Below are 21,807 nucleotides of genomic sequence, written 5' to 3' on the forward strand. Positions count from 1 at the left end.
TCGATCTCTGTTCTACACACGCTCTCCAGTCTCTTCACTCAATTATCATTTGATTATAAAGGTATGGCGGTCACTCTAGACAAATAATTAAAACAAATGAAAACAAGATATGCAAATGTACTATACAATTTAATATGTACCACTGAATACAAATAAATAAATACGACTGTGTACAAATCTATTATTATTACGAAGATAAATTTATCTTCTTTATCACAGCTTAATAAGGATAAATTTATCTTCGTTTAACAGCTAAACGAGGATAAATTTATCTTCGTTTAACAGCTAAACGAGGATAAATTTATCTTCGTTTAACAGCCAAACGAGGATAAATTTATCTTCGTTTAACAGCCAAACGAGGATAAATTTATCTTCGTTTAACAGCCAAACGAGGATAAATTTATCTTCGTTTAACAGCCAAACGAGGATAAATTTATCTTCGTTTAACAGCCAAACGAGGATAAATTTATCTTCGTTTAACAGCCAAACGAGGATAAATTTATCTTCGTTTAACAGCCAAATGAGGATAAATTTATCTTCGTTTAACAGCCAAACGAGGATAAATTTATCTTCGTTTAACAGCCAAACGAGGATAAATTTATCTTCGTTTAACAGCCAAACGAGGATAAATTTATCCTCGTTTAACAGCCAAACGAGGATAAATTTATCCTCGTTTAACAGCCAAACGAGGATAAATTTATCCTCGTTTAACAGCCAAACGAGGATAAATTTATCTTCGTTTAACAGCCAAACGAGGATAAATTTATCTTCGTTTAACAGCCAAACGAGGATAAATTTATCTTCGTTTAACAGCCAAACGAGGATAAATTTATCTTCGTTTAACAGCCAAACGAGGATAAATTTATCTTCGTTTAACAGCCAAACGAGGATAAATTTATCTTCGTTTAACAGCCAAACGAGGATAAATTTATCTTCGTTTAACAGCCAAACGAGGATAAATTTATCTTCGTTTAACAGTCAAACGAGGATAAATTTATCTTCGTTTAACAGCCAAACGAGGATAAATTTATCTTCGTTTAACAGCCAAACGAGGATAAATTTATCTTCGTTTAACAGCCAAACGAGGATAAATTTATCTTCGTTTAACAGCCAAACGAGGATAAATTTATCTTCGTTTAACAGCCAAACGAGGATAAATTTATCTTCGTTTAACAGCCAAACGAGGATAAATTTATCTTCGTTTAACAGCCAAACGAGGATAAATTTATCTTCGTTTAACAGCCAAACGAGGATAAATTTATCTTCGTTTAACAGCCAAACGAGGATAAATTTATCTTCGTTTAACAGCTAAATGAGGATAAATTTCTTATTTTTAACAGCTTTATAAGGAGGATAAATTCATCTTTGCCTACACCATTCAAGGATATAATTATGTTTGTTTACTTTACCTACTGAGGATAAATCTTAATAAGCAAAACCGAATCTTCAATAGTTATCTTCATTATCTTTATTATCACAACTGAAGAAGGATATATTATACCTTCGCCCACACCAATCCACAGGTCAAAAAAATGAAAAGGATAAATTCTAACGGCATTTGAAAGACAATACTTATTTAGAACTTATCTCAAAACGAAAGGTTTTGAAAATGGCTTTTTTTGTGGGAAAAAAACTACCATTAGTTGTCGAATCGACATTAGTGTATGCAATCACCTAAGTAATAGTCTGATTTTTAGACCCTTGTACTGAATGGTCATACGTTTTTTGCTGCACAAATATTTAAATAGTATAATTTTGGCCATTACAAGTAGTGGGTTATTGATGTAGACAAATGCTCACGTGCCTGGTACAGCTCATTTTACCAAAGAAAAAAAAAAAGATGACAGGGAATTCTAGAAAGTAAACGGTTTTCCTTGCATAACTTGAATACAAGGACCCTTCTAATGTTTAAATTTCACAGTTAGGGCATACATGACATATTCATAATTCCTGCAAAGTTCTACAGAATTTGATGTAGCCTGCAAAAGGGACATACTATCTTTAACATAAACCTTAGAGGCCATAGTATGAACATTCAGAAGCAACATGCCCGCTTGAACATCAGAAAGAACGGCTTTACACACAGAGTGGTTAACCACTGGAACATGCTCCCCAAGACGGCAGTAGAAGCAGCATCGATCAACGCCTTCAAAGGTCAGTTTGATGCATTTTTCTCAGCGAAGTACAACAAGTATGACTATTAAGAACATGTATGACACTATTAATTACATGTAAGACCTAAGTATTAAGCAGATAGCAGAGCTATCTGCATTCCATGTTAGGATTGATATCTGCAAATTATGAAGGAAGGTGGGCATTATAGGACTTCGTCTTAAATTAGAGCCTGTGAAGACAGGAAACTACAGGTAACTACAGGTCACACATTTGAACATGAACTTCACTACTCTATATCTGTTTCATCTGAATCCTCTGGTGTAGAATCCACTACCTTGGAAAGCTCTCCTTTCTTGCCCATGACTCTTGCACGTCGACCAAGGGAGCTTGCTATGCTGCTGAGCTCTGCAATGAGGTTTAAGAATAAGGAGAACAATGCATGCAATAAATTCTTGAACCAACAGTTTACAATGCCAATTGTTATCATATTGCAATATAAAGGTGTAAGTACCAAAGATCGATTGTCCATCAATTTTCTCAACATCACTACATATTCACTCTCACACAGCGGTGCTGGGGTGACAAAACCTTGTATTTCAAAAAAAGTTTAATGTTCAGGGGAGTGAAAAACATGGCTTCCATAACACTGTATCCAATGGGATCGTCTTCCCTTTGACATGGTGTAGTGGCTTCATTTTTTTTTAGACAGCTGGGATTAGGACAGGTCATCACTTGACAGATTATTTAGTCACTAAAAAACCCAAAGTGACTTTCCCCAAAATTTGAGAAACAAGGTCTTGTCACCCCAGCGCCGAATATGTCCAGTGACATTGAGCGAACCCTTGGTGTTCCACAGATTATATCTGGTCAGATTTCAGAATGAAGCAACTGCACAAAATTCATCTCAGAAATTTTGCTTCAAGGACTGATTTTTAGCTAAATTTAAAATCTTACTAGTATGGCATGTAATTTTACCTCTGAATAATAATCAAATATTCTTGAATATTTTCTTTCTGTTAATATAACTTCTAGTATTTACTAATGGATGTAAAGATCTGTCATTTCTGTATGTGTCTTGTACATAGGTGTATAAACTCAATATTGTGTTAGGAATATAAAATTCCCTGATTTTCCCAAGTGGCATTTAAAACATCAGGATCTCTTTATGAAAAGGTATTAGTTTAAACACAAAAAGCAACTAGGACAACAGATAGACAGCTGTTTGGACATCTAGTGAAAATGTAAGTTACCTACCAAAATTAGATTTTCAATGTCATGTCTCCTTTCTTCACAAAGGGTATTTTTCAATATATAATTAATCTAACTTCATAATACCAAAATCAAACTGATTTTCAAGAGCTTTCAAATACTTAAATTTTCAATCTACCATCGGCTTAACTTGCAATCAACATGCATGTGTGGTCCAATTTACCCAAATCTGTAGCCAGTACTCGTCATTATACTAGCATGAGTACATGTATTTCAGGAAAGATTCCTATTGCTTCCATGATTAGAAATTATAACAGTATATACAACTACCTCTACTACATGACTATTATTTCTCAGTATGTTTAAGACAGTCAGTTTCTTTCAAAGTGGAACCACTGACCCAAAACCGTATTCTTCTTAAATCTGAAGATTACTTTGAAGTCAATTATCTTCATAATTTGTAGGTGAAAAAAAGTTTGCTATCTACCTTGCATTTCATCTGCCATGGATATTTCATCTCCATAGTCTGTCAACTGTTCTATCAAGCTCTGAAATGCCTGTTTTTCTTGGAGGATCATTGGCATTTCAAACGTTGATTGTCGGCTTCCTTCTTCTCCTGCTCCAATTATGAGGTGACAAACTGCAAGGAGAGGAGATAAAAAAATGTGAACCAACAGGTAATAACAATTGCCTAACAAATTGTTTTGTCCATCTCCAGTATAAGCCAGAGTCAGAAGCTTAATCACACAGGTTACAATTGGTGCCATTGGGATGGGTCGTGCCTTTGTTCAAAACCAGTTACCGTATGATGTTTGAAAACAAATAAGAAAATATGCCATAAGGAAGATTTATTGACTGTTTTCAACAGAATACCTTTTCAATAACGAATTGATGGGCAAATTTTGTACATATTGAACACTAGTTCTTGCTGAGTAGAAACTGACTAAGAAGGTGCTTGGAATCATTAAAAATCCAGCCATTTTATTAATATTTATTTTTATTTATAAAGTTGTGAGTCGACCATAGTAAAATGTCCACATTACCCCACTTAAAAGCAAATTCAAAATCATGAATGAAAAGAATTATTGATGGAGCAAACTAGTGTTGAGTGAAAAATGTCTCATGTATGGAGCGACACATAAAATCTTGAATCGGTCTTTGTGCTTCTCTTAACTAAACTGTGCATAATGGTATCAGGTATCGGAAGGTACATGTAATGTCAAATTTGGTATAATGACAGAGATGTGATTTCTAAAGCAGACTGTATGGTATTGACAGCTACAATTGTGTTTACTGTTAACAGATTGTAAAGCTTGATGAATCATCCACTTCCACCATATTTTCTTTTGTATTTTTGAAATTCATGTGCTACATAATACTTTGTTTTACTATTTAAAATATTGCTCTCAAGTCATATCATTAATACGGTTCTTTAAGATTGTAAAGACTACCCCCCTTTTTTTTTATATACTGATATTTCAAGTTTGGACATCAAATTTTTCCTTGCAACCCAGCTTATATAGAAAATATTCAAAGAGATATGTACCAAGTCATTTGTGTCATCGCTCTGAATTTAAAAAAAAAGACTAATGGCATGTCAATAAACTAACTTAATGTGAATGTTTAAATTACTCAATGAAACTATTCTACGAACCCTGAGTTTCTTTGATGATGGCAGCTTCATGCAGGAGGCTGAAACCCTGTCTCCGCATCTCGGTCTGCCATTTAGCAGCTACCTGTACTCCTTTGGCCAACACTGCTACATGTGTACTCCCCTTCTTCAAGTTGTCCAGCACTCTCTTCAGTTTCTCTGATTCTTTAGATTTCTGTTTTGTAGAGGGGGGAAAAAACCTTCATTATTTCATATCTAATAGTTTAAGAATTATCTTAGTTATTAATCAATCAATCAATCAGGCTAAAGTTCATCCAGGACGTTGGACAAAGCCCTCCTCATAACATTTCCATTCTCTTCTGTCTCTAGCTATCCTTGTCCAAGCGACCGTTCCCATGTACATGTATGATGTTAGGTCATCTCTCCATCTTCTCTTCTGCCTTCCTCTTCTTCTCTTTCCCGTCCTTGGTTGCCATTCTGTTAAACGATTTGTCCATCTATTGTTCTGAAGTCTTGCTACATACCCAGCCCATCTCCACTTTGATTCTTAGTTATAGTAATGGACAAACATGTAAATATTCTTTGCCCCTCTAACTCTAAATCATCCATGTTTGTGAGCTAGATTGACACCACCCCTATTTTCCTTTCCTATACGACTATGGTCTCTTCAATATATCCATATAGTAATGTTCAAAATGAGGAGAGTATCATAGGCTCTTTGGAGTGATGAGAAATATATAGTATAACAGGCTCTACTTCTGCATTAGCTGCATTATAAAAGGTAAACTCTGATCTGAAATGTGTATGTATGCATATTTCTTTCAGAATCTGAGAGCTTCATTCAAGCATTCCCTCATCAATTTACTCTGTAATGATAACGAAATGCTGAATGGGTGTAAAAGCTATGGACTGAAATTATTTCATATCCAAGTACTTGCATGAATATGTTCAAAATGCTAGTCATATCTAAATATCATACATCTTATTTTCAAACAGCGAACAGTCTTCATCCTATCTATATACATGTATGCAAATAGATTACATCCAATAGCATGTATCACTTACCACTTCTAGAACTATTAGAGAAACCGGAGCCATTCTAAGATGCTCATATGAGGAAGATCCATTTTCTGCACTCTTTTCTGCTTCCCTTACATAGTCGATAAACTCCATGGGGACTGCCTTTTTGAAGTTCATACCTGTTCAAATATTGAATTAAAATTGGTTACTTAATGATATAAAAAATATTTCATGACCAACTGTTTAAAATAGAACTACACTTGCCCCAAAACAACATAAGTAGTTTGATATAATTATTCTTTCAAGTTTTTTTTTTTTGGAGGGGCGTTTCCAGGTAAATCCTCATGATTGAGAAGATAATACGTCAGCTTTATATACCGTATGTACGAAAGTATTACAAATAATATAGAATTACAAGATTTTGTTAACTATGAAAAACTTGATTCTATATCATGTTTTCAAATTTTCTATATGATTACCGAAGTTCTTTTATTATACGTACATTTTACTTTTGAAATTAACAAATCTAGCTATCATATTGGATGCCATTTCATCTTAATAAACCAATTCTTGTTATCTTTCATGGTAATACCACATAATTGAAAGAAACACTGCTGATTCTTGGTGAAAGAGAACTTGATCTGAAAGATTACTGTAGTTCAATTTATGATAAACTTTCAATTTTGAGCAGAAGCAAAAAATGATCACAGTCTATGTGAAAAATGATCCAAATAGTATTTACATTGAGCTGTATGTACAGTTGAAGAAAAAAAAATCAAGAGCTTTAATCTTAAATCAAGGAGAATTATCAAACCAGTTCTTTAACAAAAAGTAAAATATCTTTAGCCCACCGCCAGTGTTGTCACCAGCCATTTTCTACTGGTGGAAATTTAATGGCGTGACATGCTATGCTACTGCTATTGGAATTTTTGAGTGGTGGAAGGCTCCGACCACCGCCGACCACCATAGTGACAACACTGCCAACCGCACACTACACAACCTGTCTGCTATCCGACTTTAGACAAAATGTTAAAATACTTTATGTCAACATTCAAACATGGAAAATCATACTGACCTAAGTTCTAAATAGTCGTATCAAGACCAATGTTGAAATTCATGGCTATTTTGATTTCAGTATTCCTATATTCATTTCGAACCTTAAATAAGATAATTTTCCTCGTTTTAACTTTCAATGTTAATGTAAAATACGATTATTTCAAAAATCTGGTTGCAGTCGGATCGTATAGCGTGCGGTGGGCTTTATATGTATTAATCCCTTAGAAAAGGAAAATAATCACATTTCTTTCAGTCACTTGTTTGTGTTGTACTCACTCATGAAATAATCAAGAGCTGCAGTCTGTGTATGTGCTGGAAACTCTTCACAGCATTCCTCCCATGTTGCCTTCTTTGTCAGCTCTTTGAAGATATGCTTGATGGTACTCAGTTGCTTCAGACGCGTAGCTTCTACCTTCACCTCTTCCACTTTTAACGTGCCATTGACCAACTTGCATAGCACATCAAATTTGTCAACTTCAGTGAGACCTTGCAAGTATAAAAACATCTGAAAGACAAGGAAACAATTCAAATGCTAACTTTGTTGGAGGAGTCTGCGCCTTTGAATGTTTTTGAAACAATATATGGCTCCATACAAATGCTGTGAATCATCATCATCATCATCATCAACAACTACTGTCTTACCCATGAATGTTTTTTTTAAGTTACGGAATACAATCATAAAATCTTAGGTTCATCGTAAACGATGAACCTAAGATTTTATGATTGCACTATTCTGTAACTGCTGTCGGAAAAGCGGCGCCTATGTCTTGCTACTGCTATGCAGGTGAGACAATAATATCAACATTAATAATAATAGTACAAAATTTACTATTCGATTTCATATAGTGCATAGCACAGGCATAGAACATTCATGTAGTACAGAAGGAGTGCAAATGGTGCACTGGGTTCCTTTTTTATGATTATTGCGTAGAGGTGTCGTGGTAGAGCGGTTATGTCGCCGGACTGTCGACCACAAGGTCCGCGGTTCGAGTCCCGCCGTGGCCCTAATGTCCTTTGGCACGACAGTGATCTACATTTGTCACACTCAACCCAGGTGATGTAAATGGGTACCTGGCAGGAAATAATTCCTTGAAATGCTAGAGCGCCTTCATGGCCTTGCTAAAGCCAGGGTAATAATCAGGGCAGCGTAAGGAGCATCACGTTGTGAAGAACATGTGCGCTATATAATAAGCCACCATTATTATTATTAATATTATTATGACATTTACAAATGCTCTAATTATTTTTCAAAGAAACTTCTAAACTTTCCATATGCATTTACGTTTCGAATTTCTACTGAAACCTACAAACATGATGCAACTTTCTATTACGACTGGGGACATACTTACAGAAGTTTTCATAGCCTTGCCATGTTGTTCTTCATACCATCTGAAGAGCCGTATCAACTTTTCATGACACCGTTTTGAGTACAATGCCAACTGGAATGTCGTTTCCAAGGGTTTCAGCTCCTGCATTAAAAGAGTGTAATAAACATAAGAATCAGCCAAATGGACATAATTATTTGCCTATAATAACATCACATGTGAGTGAACTACTGCATTTTACTAAACCCTACACAGGTCAATGACACAAATTGTTGCAGTGTTTAATTTTTGTTTATATTTTTTATTTTTTTAAGTTTTACATTTATTTTATTTTTATCTTTTTTTTCTTTTCAGAGGCTAAGATATAACAAATAACATGTTTGCGCAAATTAGCCCCAGTGCCATCTTTCATTTTTCTTCATTTTTTTTTTTTGGGGGGGGGGGGAGATTGGTGGGAGTGGTTTTAAGCTACTGAGAGCCCTAATGGCTTCTGTTAATTTATGCTAAATCATAACAAAGGTGGTTAATGCTGGCTCTCTACTGTATTGGGGGGGGGGGGGGGGGTCAGTTACACCCCCCTTGAAAAAATGTTTAAAAAATGACGATTAATTGTATCACACAATTCTTTATTTTTTACTCCAAGCATTTAATTTACTGTAAAAAAAAATCATAAAGTAACTAAAATATAATTTTTTTCTTCAGTATCCTATTTTAATACTGATGTAAGAAAACTGGCTGGTGCTGCTCAGACGTTGCCAATAGTTATACCCTGAAATGACCAATATACCGCAAATTGTAATTCAGAAGAAAAAAACTTAATAAAACCTTTAGGGAGAATCACATGCATTGCAGTGGTTTTGCAAAATAGACTGGAAACTAAATTAAATATTTTTACCTTTCTTGAAGAAGTTACAATCCCTAGTGACGCCGCAGATTGAGTCCGCCATTCCAATTTTACATTATTGGGGGGCTCCTCGGTCTCATCGATGTCATGCATGGCATAAAGCAGTCTTCTGCATACATTCACTTTCGCTTCAAGTGTTGGGATGTCGTCTACTAAGAGGCTCTGTTCTTGTTGGAATAGTGCTCCAACTTGCAGTGCCTCTGTTGGTGTGAGCCCTTCATGTACATGAACAAGGACACGTCTGTAGCAGGAATATAAAGAGAGAACATTATACATTGCCGATTTTTAGCAGAGTCAATGATAAAATGTACATTTATGTCTGTATGTACAGGTTGTACATGTACAAACAGTTATTTTGCATTACAAAACATTTTTTTTTCTTGTTGTAGGCAAGAAGTTTATTATAGTATTTCACCTAAATTTCATTAAGCAAAATGTCAGTATTATTTGTATCTTTTTAAAGGAAACTTTTTTTGTGCGTGCATGATTCTGACTTTTACAACGGGATGTAAATCATGATTGCAAACATCTGTTGATGTTTTGAAGCTCCTACCTCAAAACCCTGAGCTTATCATGCCAGATCAAACAAACACATTAAAACTAAGTCCACAGCAATAGATGCTTTTTTTTTAAAGAAGAATTTTGCATGACAAGTTAATTACAAAATATAAAGTTCCAATACAGAATTGATATTTCAAGTGTACCAATCACCTGAAAAAATAATTTGTAATCAAAGCTTCTACTTTACCCTCCCCAAGGCAGAAGAAGAAATGAATCAAATTTAAACACACATACCTGTCATCGTTAGACAAGTCCAGCAAAGCTTCAAACAAACTATATCCACCAAGAAGAATGTATGAGGATTCCTCAGCATTTTCCTGATCCCATGACCCTTCTACAAGTACTGGTAGTAGCGGTAGTTGAATCCCCTCGTTGGCTTTTAAGGCCGCCTTGAAGGCTTCCACCCTACAGTGAGACGATTGGACAAGCGTGAACTCTCTAGATGCTCTCTTTAAAGTCCTTAGGGGAACCTCAACAACTCCTAGTAATTTTAAAAATTGTATAAGAACAAAAACATGAAAATAAATACAGAAATGTAGTTGCCATTATTTAAGACCCTGGAGAAATGTAATGAACCCTACATGTAATTAACAATAAATATTACATTTTGAATGGCAATACTAAATGGTAAATTGACTGACTGAAAGTGCAATTGGAAGAGTTTACTCTTAATTCTTGTTTATAAACATAAATTTGTGAGAATAAAAAAATAAAAAAATTCAAAAACAGAAACATTGGTTACACTTCGATGAGAATATTTTATATAATTTTATTCATAAATCTCTTTTTCCTTTCAAAACATCTTCACCAGTTTACATGTACATGTACTCTTTCCCCTAGAGCATCCAAGTATTTTCTTTTGCAAATGAAACATACACATAGAGAGAGCAACAACTAAGTGTAAAATTGGCAACACACTTTGGACACTGAAATACCCATTATCAAGAACCAAACTTTTTTTTTTTAATTCATCATCCTGTGAAGTGGGAAAATCTTCACCATTGGATGTGACTAGTTTCACATATGTCCCTTGAAGGGAAATCCAACCTAATAGGCAAGAGAGAAAACTACTCTTTTCCCTACAAATTATGTTATTAAAAGGGATGAACTGCCTTTTAGATTTAATTAGGTTTATTATTTGCCTGAAAATTATTAAATGTAATTAAATATTGACTGGCCTTGATAGAGATCTGACATTGCCCAAATTAGATCATATCGTCCAAGGCTTCAGCAGAGGGTGATATGAATCTAATGAGGGCAATATACATGTACATTGTATATGTACATGTATAAAGTCATCGCTCATTCATGGCAAGTGCTTTTTAAAATTATTATTATTAACTATTATCTAATATTAAGTAATAAAAGTTAACTATTATTTAAGTGCTAAGTGGAATTTATACAAGTTGATGTGGGTAAAAATATGTTTCACTTATAGACCTTAGGATCTACAGTGAATTGCGCACATTATTGGGAGGGTAGGAGCGCAAGAACATGCATAAAGATGCTAAGGGGAATTTAAAATTTTGCCCAAAGGACAATTTCCCCTTTGTTAGACATATATACTAGACATATATACTAATTTTTTCTCCATCATCTTGTCCTTTGTTTTTAATCTAGAGCAAGTTGATTTATTATTGATCAAAAAGATAATCTCACCTTTGAAATTTCCTTGAGAATCACTGTCTTGTGTAGTTCCTATTGTCAGCTTCTGTTTCTTCCTCCTTGGTTGCATTCGGGGTACTGGTGTAGATTGGAATTGGGGCTGGAAGGCTAAGTCGTCAACAGTAAAATTCTCACTATCCGGGAATAATTGGCTTAAGGAATCCAAATCAGCATCTTCTGCACGAAGACTTATTTTTTTTCCATCCTCCAATGTGATCTACAATGTATATGGATAACAAAATTCATTCATCGTGATAAACATTCGGATTGAGAAGGAGCTCAGTCAAACTGATTTTTTTTCACTGAAACACAAATTCAAAAACATATATGTCTGCTATGAATCATATTGATATCTGTTCAGCTTCCAGTAGTCTGTAAGGCCCTATATCATTACCATAACCATAAAGACCTTGAACCAGGGAGCTGTTAAATTGAAGGAGTAAAAAATCTTTTAATTTATGCAAATGTATATAAGTTCTAAAGCGTAACAATGGGACGGTTAACATTCAACATGGCTTTGCAGTTCCACGTGCCGAGCTGCTCTTCTACGGCGGGGAAATTTGGAGACTAGGCACCAGTTTCGCATTTATTACATTACCGGCAGAACTTCATATTATGAAATACCGGTAATGTGTTTGGAATAGTGCAGTGAACAATTTTACAAATTCATTACTCCGCTCTTCCTATAATTTGTGTGGCAGCGTTTGTTATAGGAAAATTACATCCTGACAAATATTCAATATTTTAGGATATTCCAACCATTTTCGCAAGTTTAAATATTTTGTCATTTAAAGGTACTACATGTACAGTATGTCCCATTTGCAGGCCAAAAAAAAATGAAAAGGTTAAATTTCAACAGCATTTAAAAGACAATACTAATTTAGAACTTCCCTCAAAACGAAAGGGTTTGAAAATGGCTTTTAGTTGGAAAATTAGTAGGAAGTTGTCAAATTGACTTAAAGGTGAAATTCAAAGAAAATCAAAAATATGTCAACTAATGAATGACTAGAAACTGGTAAGCTAACAGATGGCATCGTACAAGTTTTAGGTCAATTACATATCGAGTGATTTATAAAAAATACAAATACAACCACCTGCATAGCAGCTGGGATATACAAGAGATTTGCCAGAAAAATAATGATGTTTTAATGACGTCACTATATGGACCAATATACAGCCCAAGCAGACGACATCCCATAAAGAATGAACATAATTGCAAAGCTTTTATTTGTCCATCGTACAAGTTTTAGGTCAACTACATATCCGGTGATTTATAAAAAATACAAATACAACCACCTGCATAGCAGCTGGGATATACGAGAGATTCGCCAGAAAAATAATGATGTTTTAATGGACCAATACTGCCCAAGCAGACGACATCCCATAAAGAATGAACATAATTGCAAAGCTTTTATTTGTCAAATTATAATGAGTTTAGTGTATATAAATGTGATGGCATGTCAAACCATTCAAAGGGGATATGATCCGATTCCGATAACTAAAATCTTTTGCTTGTAAATACACAGGATAGGGGTTAATTAACAATCGAAGAAACCAGACTTTCGAATTGAAAACCCCCTGGAATGATATTAAGGACGGCATTTGTTCCCTCTTGAAACGCCAAACATACCGCGGTGTGTGCAGCTGAATATTCAATGGCGTCTTATTTTGTTTACAAGCGACAGATTCCTTTATTTTTGTATCGCTGCATTTGTCATCAAAATAAACCCATGCGCGAGGTTTAGAGTGAGGCAATAGATTATACATTTAGCCTGAGGGTAGTGAAGTAAGAGAAAAATCTCAAGAGAAGATGAAAACACAGGCACTGAAAATGTGTGAGATGTCATGGGACATCGTCTGCTTGTGCAAATCGTGTCCATACTGTGATCTCACACATCTCAGCAGCGTTCGGAGAGCTCTTCAGGTGCTATGCCGGGGCTGTATTTTAGCGTTTTATAATATATACATGTAATAATCATTACTTCGAATGTTTCCAAGCATTGAATTTTGATAACCTTGTCAAATCAAAGTTTAAACTTTGCAATAATGAAATGAAATTAGTTTTTAAACTCAATGAATATCTACTTTAAGATAATTCCATACTACAATATCAATCCACAAAACCTAGCACCGGATTTGAAACTAATTAAGATCATGTCATCAACAGAGCTGCAATAAAATGTCAAAATTTGTAAATCATTACGGTACGCCAAATCACTAAGTTGTCATCATTCTTAGAGAACATTAGTTATCATTCTTTTTATTAAAATTGATTACACCCCTCATCAGTATCCTTGAATTTATTAGAACACATTACAAACTTGACCTTTGTCATCATTTTTCATTCCAAACATTTGAAGCTTTAACAAAATTTCATCCTGACATATTTTCTCTAAGTGCTAGCAGATCTAGTCAAAGGTGCCCTAGCTGTCACACCCCCCCCCCCCTCCCCTTCCCTTAGTCCCATATGTACAGTATAATACGAAGAGTATGGAAATAGACCTTCTGCAAGAGGGTTAATATAAATTAGTCTGCTATATATGGTCCTAGTCATCTAACTTCCAACTTCAACCTCCACCTTGTCGTTTTTAGTGTATTTTCTCTGAGCGCTAGCAAACCGATTCAAAGTCAACCCCCCCCCCCCCCATGGCACCATTTGTATTACGCGCAGGGTATGGATAGTGTCTGTCTGCAAGAAGACTAGTCCGTGCTACGGTCTTAGCCATCTTACAGGGTGTACAGTTCTTTGAATAAAATATCATTTGGTTGGTAGATTAGACCTTGCTCTTCAACCTCCACCTAGTCGTTTTTGAGGGTATTTTCTCTGAGTGCTAGCGGACATCGTCAAAGTCACCCTGCCTCACCCTTCCCTTTAAAAGTCCCATGTATAATACAGTGTATGTAGAGTATGTAAATTCGCCGTCTGCAAGAGGGCTTTAGACTGCGATGGTCTTACCTACATGTACATGTATCTAACTTCTAATGGACATTTTTTTTTTGTGCATAGATAAGATGAGATCAGTGAAGAATAAAAATATAAAAAAGGGCAGTTTAAAATTGCCTCAGGTGAAATAATATAAAGTATATGCTTAAATCAAAATTATCATAAGAGATGTTGGTACAATTTTAATTTTAAGTTCAGAGTGAATGGAAAATAAACTCATTTAGAATTCCCAGCCTTGTTTGTAGTCTTAATGCAAATTTGAAAAAAGTTAAAGAAACATAAATTGAATTTTTCTTTTTATCAAAGCCAGATTACTAGTCTTTAATTGGACAATTAATATAATAAGCCAATACTTCAAACAAGGGAAACACTCTCTGCGGTCTCGCCTGCATTACGCAATTTGATATGATGAAAAATTGGGGTTGGGACATTATTTATACATGTACACATGATACTTGATAATCATTTAGTCCAAGTTTCATTGAAAAAGAACTTATATTTTCAAAATCGTAACCGGTAAAGCGGCGCCTATGTCTCGCTTTTTGCTACGCAGGCGAGACAAAAATGTTGTAACACATGATACAGTATATTTACATGAAGCAGCAGGTCCATCTCTTGCAAAACATACCACTCATTACTAGTGCTGCTGCCCCTTGTAATTCTGTTACCGTGAAATTACGTTACCAGTGTTTTAATTTGAAAAAATTATATACCTCTGAAAGCGACAACAGAAATTATGAATATGGCACTGTTCTTTTAAACTATGACCAAATAGCTAAATGGCCCTTTGAGAGCCTGAAACTTTACAAAGATAACGAATTAGAAATCAGTTACAACTTTTTCTTGTAGCATGGACCTAGTTTGACCTCCCATAGCTTAATGAAAATTTTTCAATGTTGCTTTATGTGCATGAGGTATCCCTGAACAGCAAATTGTTTACGGAATTTCGTAACAAAATTGACATATCTTTTTGGTTGGAACCGAAAAAAATATATAGCTACAAACAATATGTTTGTTTTTTCTATTGATGATTAATGAGCATGGGTGGATCTTAAAGAAAGTTAACAGTAATCTGAATTAACTCGTGTATTTTGATGGAACAGTGCAATTGAAAATGGTGTTTCGGACGTTACATTTTCCGTAAACAATGTAGACCCTCATTTAACCCATTAGAACAATGAATTATTGAGATTGTATATGTTTTGAATAAGCTTATTAGTTACTCCAATTTATTAAATTAAAAGAAAATATAATTTAATTATAGTAGCACTTTTATTAGAAATATACTAAAAAATTTGAAAAAGTTGTCTCATTTTCCGTAAACAATTTTGTGTCGTCCGAAACTACGAAAGTAGCAGAAAATAGCAGGAAATATATGAACTGCAGGACCTATCTATCGTAACATTTTTTAAAACATTTAATTGCGGCTACCCACCAAAAAAAAAGAAATTTGCAATACATCACTACAATACTATTTTATAGTTAAAACCAATTTTCAGACTTTGTAACGTCCGAAACAAATGTAACGTTCGAAACAAAAAATACCAATTAAAGGAATATAATCTATATTTTAGGGTATCTGGAGTGAATAAATCATCATGAAATAAGTTATTGTAAGTCTTAACACAAGTCAAAACACATATCAGGTCTTTCAAATCCAATAATTTTGTGTAAGCTCAAGAAGGGTGTTTCGGACGTTACACTATTTGATTGTTAACACATACCGGTAGTTTGCAAATTTCAACTAATTTTCGATCATTGTTACTAGTATTAAAATCTAAAACATACACAATTTTAAAGTTACATGTAAAATGTCTCATTCTCAGGATGTACAATGGATAAGAGTTTCCTTATTTCTTATTACTTGAATGGCTGGGGATACTTCTTTATAGTTTTATTTAAGACAAAATATTTGTCAATGTTTTGCTTACATACAGTACATGTACATGTTCATGTACATGTACATGTGTTAGTGATATTATTGAATGACACACTATATAGTTTAAGGCAAAAAGTAAATTTTCTCAGGAGTTTTGATGACTACAAGTCTACAATTGCTATTAGCTTCATATTTCGCTCTGTTATGTAGATCACATGCATGCATGTACATGTAAGCATTTATAAGAACACGTTCTTGAAATGAACAGTATAGTAGTATACCTTACATAAATTGGGTAGTCCCTGAAGACAAACTAGGTATAAGATCAATGTGCTAAACCAATCAAAACTGCACAATTTTTTCAATAAATGTATTTTTCTTCAAACAATTAATGTAACTTAGGTCAATAATACCTAAAGAAAGCAACTAACTTGAATAAAGTTATGATGTTAACAGTGTGTAACGTCCAAAACACTAGTGGTGTGACATGAAAATTATTAGGCAATGCACTGGTTCCCAATTTGTGGGTATGTATTTATCTTATATCACCGGTTCTTATATTAAAATAAGTTTGACCCAAGAAAAACGCACTTTACCTATTGAAATAAAAACTTGCTATTGTCAAAACCCTAATTTAGAGCTATTTTTCACTTTCAAGGTATACAAAATCTGTATTTTTCAAGGTAGAAACTCAGAAATTTGCAGGAATAATCTTTGAAACATATTCTTAAAAACCAACATATTTAATGGTGTAGTTAATAGCAAATGAGTTTTATATCACAGTTATTAGATATGCTATAGTTCACAATAAAATTGTAAGAACTCAAAGTATTCATATCTGGTGAATAAATAGGGAGATAGATTAAGCTCCGAAATTTGCACTTCTCAAAAATATGAATAAATCTAGTCCTGATCCTAAAAATACACGTTTACAGTAAGTAAACCCGTTTAGACCCATCAGATTGCAAGATTCTTAGTACCCGGTATGCGGGATATAGGCCTATAAATCATATGATTGATTTTTATCTTAATAGTTTATCAAAAGTCACATTCTTCATGATTTAACTGGAAAAAAATACTTTATATGAGTGCATCCACTCTAATATCAATCTAACTTCGATGCTGGTGTGAAGAAATAAGAATCTTACGGGGAAAATAGGAAATTTATATCAATATAAAGAAAACGATTACTATTATTAGTGGATAGTGAGGACATGACGTCACAATTTCCAATTTGTCTTGTGATTTTCATTGTTCCATAGTTTTAGATCTAGACTCTAGACTAGATTCTAGATCTAGATCTACAGACTTTTTCAAAAAATCACAACTTAATTTCTTATTAAATATCCAATTTTACTCATACTTTTTTGATTGGTTTATTAATCTTTACAAACATTACAAATTAGCAAATCATTTGCATAGGTCTAGTCTAGGCTAGACTAGAATCTAGATAACGTTAGGGGTCTATTATTAAAAAATGAGAAAAATTACTGTAAGGTTTAGATTCTCCATTTTTTTTAGCTTTCCAAAGATAGTCTAGTCTCTAGATTCTACATCTAGACCTCTACTCTAGGCCTCTAGGCCCTAGACTAGATTCTAGATCTAGACCTAGATCTAGGCCTTTTAGTTTTAGTTTTAAAGAGTTTTATTTAATTGAAGTAAATCATACTTAGATCTAGATCTAGGTCTAAACTCAAAGCAATGTAATTTACTGACCTCCATCTTATCTTTGTTCCGCCGGACGCCAACAACAGGCTTGTCGTAGACTTCCCCAGTCCTCTTCGAACGTGCCGGTTCTCTACCGACTTTCAGGAAGAGAGCGTCGACTCCAAGTTCTTCGTCTCTAACAACCGTGTACTCCTCACTCTCGCTCGAACTAGGCTGGCTCTGGGTACCGGAAAGCGAAAGCGACCACAGACCTGTCTGCTTACTCTTTGCCGTTGCCATCTCGACGAAGGCGAAACTAACTCTGGCAAGTTCCGAAGTTAATGAAATCAAATTAAAAACGCGTTATAAAAGGAAAACGTAACAGATTATGGACATGCAACCGAGAATGACGACGTCGAATCGAAGAATGAAATGAAATCTGGCGCTGGCGCGTGTACCATACGTGAGACGACAAAGCTAAGCTCTAGCTGTTTACAAACAATGTACGCATGACTGGCCGGCGACCGGCCGCGCATGGCTATTGTTCTCTATAGCTCTCTCTCTCTCTAGGTTTGTTTGGAGCAGGGACTTGGGATACAAGTTCCTGGTTGTAGCTAGTCTGCAGACACAGACCCTTGGCAGCCATTATGAGTAAAAACAATGTCTAAATTTCAAACATGAAAGTACTGAGTTATGTCATGCAGCTGCTTCTGACACAGTGAAATACTGGAAAAGAAACATACCACATCAAGCAGAATCTGATTCTCCTGATTATTTCATGTGGTTTTATTCAAGAGTAAAGTTGAGTCTGTGTTACAGACTTGGTTTGAGATAGAACTGATAATCCCCGTGCGAACAATGGTCTGGGGAGAATATGGGTGTATAATCTCCCTGGTGTATGTAGTAAATGGGTGTATCATAATCGTAAATTGCAGACCTTTTAGCTATCTATCAGGGTGGTTACTTAATTTGCAAAAAGCCACCTTTCAGAAAGAAAACGTGCATTTTTTGCAGAAAATAGAAGACAAGACACAGTTTTGGGCTATGAAGTATAATTGTTTAATAATATCAGGGAACCAGCTGTGTGCGCGGTCGCAAAATATGAGCAATACTATCTTTAAAAAATGCAAATTCATGTATTAATTTCACTAAGACTCTTAAGAGCATAAATCGGAGGGAAAGTTGAAAACAAACGATATTAATTTTATATGTGTTTGATTTTTCTGACTTCCGTTGAATCTATCCGTGTTTAAAATTTGTAAACTTGGCAGAGTTCAGAATGGGCCTTAATTTGGACAGCATCCCATATAACGTTTATTATACGCATAATAATGCTACGGTCTTGATATGTAATTTCTTTCTTGTTCCCTGAAATCTTATTCGATGTTTTGTGGAGTTCATCGGCATGAGACACTTTCTTTAGTTGCAAACCCAGGCATGATGTGACCGATTCCCCATGAAGTGCAACCGTGAATCGTTCGGACAACCATGCATGCCTATATTTTAATAAATAATATAAACCAACTGCAATTGTGTACGAACATGTAAAGACATGGCCCCTAACCGAAGATAGGCCTAAATACATTCGATATAATGAACTTCACATGATTGTTGGTAAATAATATAGTAGGCCTATATCATTCATAGCAATTTTTGGTTTCATTCCAAATCTATATTATCGGCCATAATTATTATGGCCCATACAAGCTATGGACGAACCAGTAGCGAATGGTATGTCTATTGACCGAGAAGAATTTCTCTTTTTGAACTTGCATTTGACGAGCATTGCACGTACCGAGACATAACGTCCTTGTTTTCAATCGTAACGCAAAGTGAATTCAATTTTTTTTCACTACCGTCACTTCGTGAAAAGTTTGAACACGACTTTGCATGAGATTCCTTGCAAAATCTAATGATGGGTATATAGTTTTCAAATTTTACTGTTCATACAGGATATACCATTTTCGCCCATTTTGATGCTAAATTAGTACACATTTTAAAACAAATAATTATTTTAAAAATGGCCCTATAGGATAGGTACGGGTTTGGCGGCTTCAGCGGCCCCCACGCGCCCCCGCCGTAGGCCTATAATGGTTTTTAGGATTTTGTTTTTTTATTCATGCAGCACTGTCACCAAATGGTGGGGCGCGAATGGCGGCTCAAGAAAGATTGACACATTTTCTATGAGCACTTTTCGTCGGGTCAGGGGGGGGGGGGTGTACGGCGGGCTGGTCAATGTCCCCCTGGATCCGCCAAACTTCTTCAGGTTTCCCCGAGTCCATGTGATCGCCGCCCCCGCACGGCGCCCCTGGTTGAACTTGTATTCATCTCTACTTCATTGTGCGGTTTATAATTATGTTTTATTTTGAGTTAAAGAGCTAAAGAGAGAGTTGGGTTGGGTTTTGCGGCTTCAGCGGCACATCCCGTCTGATGTGTACTAAATCTGAGTATCCCCCCCCCCCTCGGGTACCCATCACAGAACATCATGAGTTACATCTCTTAGCCTGTCAATAGGCTGTATATAATATTGGAGGTACTATGGGAATTGGAATAGCACCGGCCGACGGGGGCTGATCAAAGATTTCCCAATAATATGAATAAGACGCCCTGAAATTTGAAAATCACACAAATTCCAGGGATTCCTGCAATTTGCGGCTGCCGAAGCAGAAGTGACAATTAATCATAAACAGTAATAATCAAGCTCAGTGGCGTACAGGGGCGTCTCCAAAAGGGGGGGTGTGGGTGTGCGACACCCCCCCCCCCACCTGTCAGGATATTGTCGGTGAAATTGCGCTGCCGTCGGGAAAAAAAGGAAAAGGGGAGGGGGAAAAAGAGAGAGAGAAAGGGAAAGAGAAAAAAAGGAAAATAAAGGAAAATAAAGGAAAGAAAGGAAATAAAGGAAAAGAAAGGAAAGAAAAGAGAAGAAAGAAAGAGAAAAAAGAAAGAGAGGAGGGAGAAGAAAGAAAGTAAAGATAGAAAAGAGAAAAAAGGAGAAGAAAAAAAAAAAAAAAAAAAAGAGAAAAAGGGAAAGAAAAGAAACGGGGGTGAAAGAGAGGAGAGACCGAGGAGATCGAGAAAGGGGAGAGGGGGAGTTAAGAGCCTGAGAGAGGAGTGGGAGTAAAAATAATCGTTAGGCTCTACACCACCACCCCTACACTGAAAAAGGTCTAGCGACGCCCCTGGTGGCGTACGCATGATTTTTTTCAAGGAGAGGGGGGGTGGGGGGTTAACATTTTCAAAGTCAGGCCGAAAATATCACAACGACTCAGTCAGCCGCTGAATAAGCGGGGGGGGGGCACGTTCTTCCTCAATTTTCTTTTAGAGGGGGAAGGGGGTCGGGGGTCGTCCCCGCCGGAAATGATTTTGAAAAAGTGCACACGAGAAATGTATAGCAAATACTGACTATGAAAGACTGCAACACACTTTTAGGCTCTAGCAGGAGGGCCCAAGAATGCAGCATTCAGATATTATAATTATAGGCCTATAGATATAAAAATGCAAAAATCTTTTCGCTCCCTCGCATTTAAAATGTAGGCCCACAAGTAAATATAGGCCTAGTAGAAAATCTGTATAGGCCTACTCCGTTTGTATCACCGCATGATACCATCGGAATACAGATTTTCCTTCACATATTTGGTCCCCCCCCCCCCCCCCGGCCCCACGGCCATGAAATCGCTGATGGTAGTAGTAGTAGTAGTAGTATAGTAGTAGTAGCAGCAGCTACTTTTTCTTTTTATCACCAAGGGCTTATTATTGTGCCAAATCGATGTCATGTACATGCAGGCAGTATGTATATTATCATATAGGCCTATTTTATTACGATGTTGGAAATTAAGAAAAAGAGAGTCTGGAAAAATAACGCCTTTCTCA

General features: G+C 35.6%; 1 protein-coding gene across 1 annotated transcript; it reads right to left on the minus strand.

Moving 5' to 3' along the window:
* Positions 1–2,257: 2,257 nt before the first annotated feature.
* LOC115929324 lies at positions 2,258–18,453 on the minus strand. Its single transcript, XM_030998073.1, has 10 exons — positions 18,007–18,453; positions 11,462–11,684; positions 10,037–10,283; positions 9,233–9,482; positions 8,362–8,481; positions 7,289–7,517; positions 6,002–6,135; positions 4,979–5,150; positions 3,812–3,964; positions 2,258–2,520 (listed from the first exon to the last, which is right to left on the minus strand). Exons 1-10 carry the CDS (start codon positions 18,235–18,237, stop codon positions 2,402–2,404), a joined length of 1,878 nt encoding a protein of 625 aa, XP_030853933.1. The 5' UTR covers positions 18,238–18,453; the 3' UTR covers positions 2,258–2,401.
* Between the last annotated feature and the right edge of the window lie 3,354 nt (positions 18,454–21,807).

This window comes from Strongylocentrotus purpuratus, unplaced genomic scaffold (genome assembly GCF_000002235.5).
Source record: "Strongylocentrotus purpuratus isolate Spur 01 unplaced genomic scaffold, Spur_5.0 spur5_scaffold_4, whole genome shotgun sequence".
Classification (NCBI taxonomy): Eukaryota; Metazoa; Echinodermata; class Echinoidea; order Camarodonta; family Strongylocentrotidae; genus Strongylocentrotus; species Strongylocentrotus purpuratus.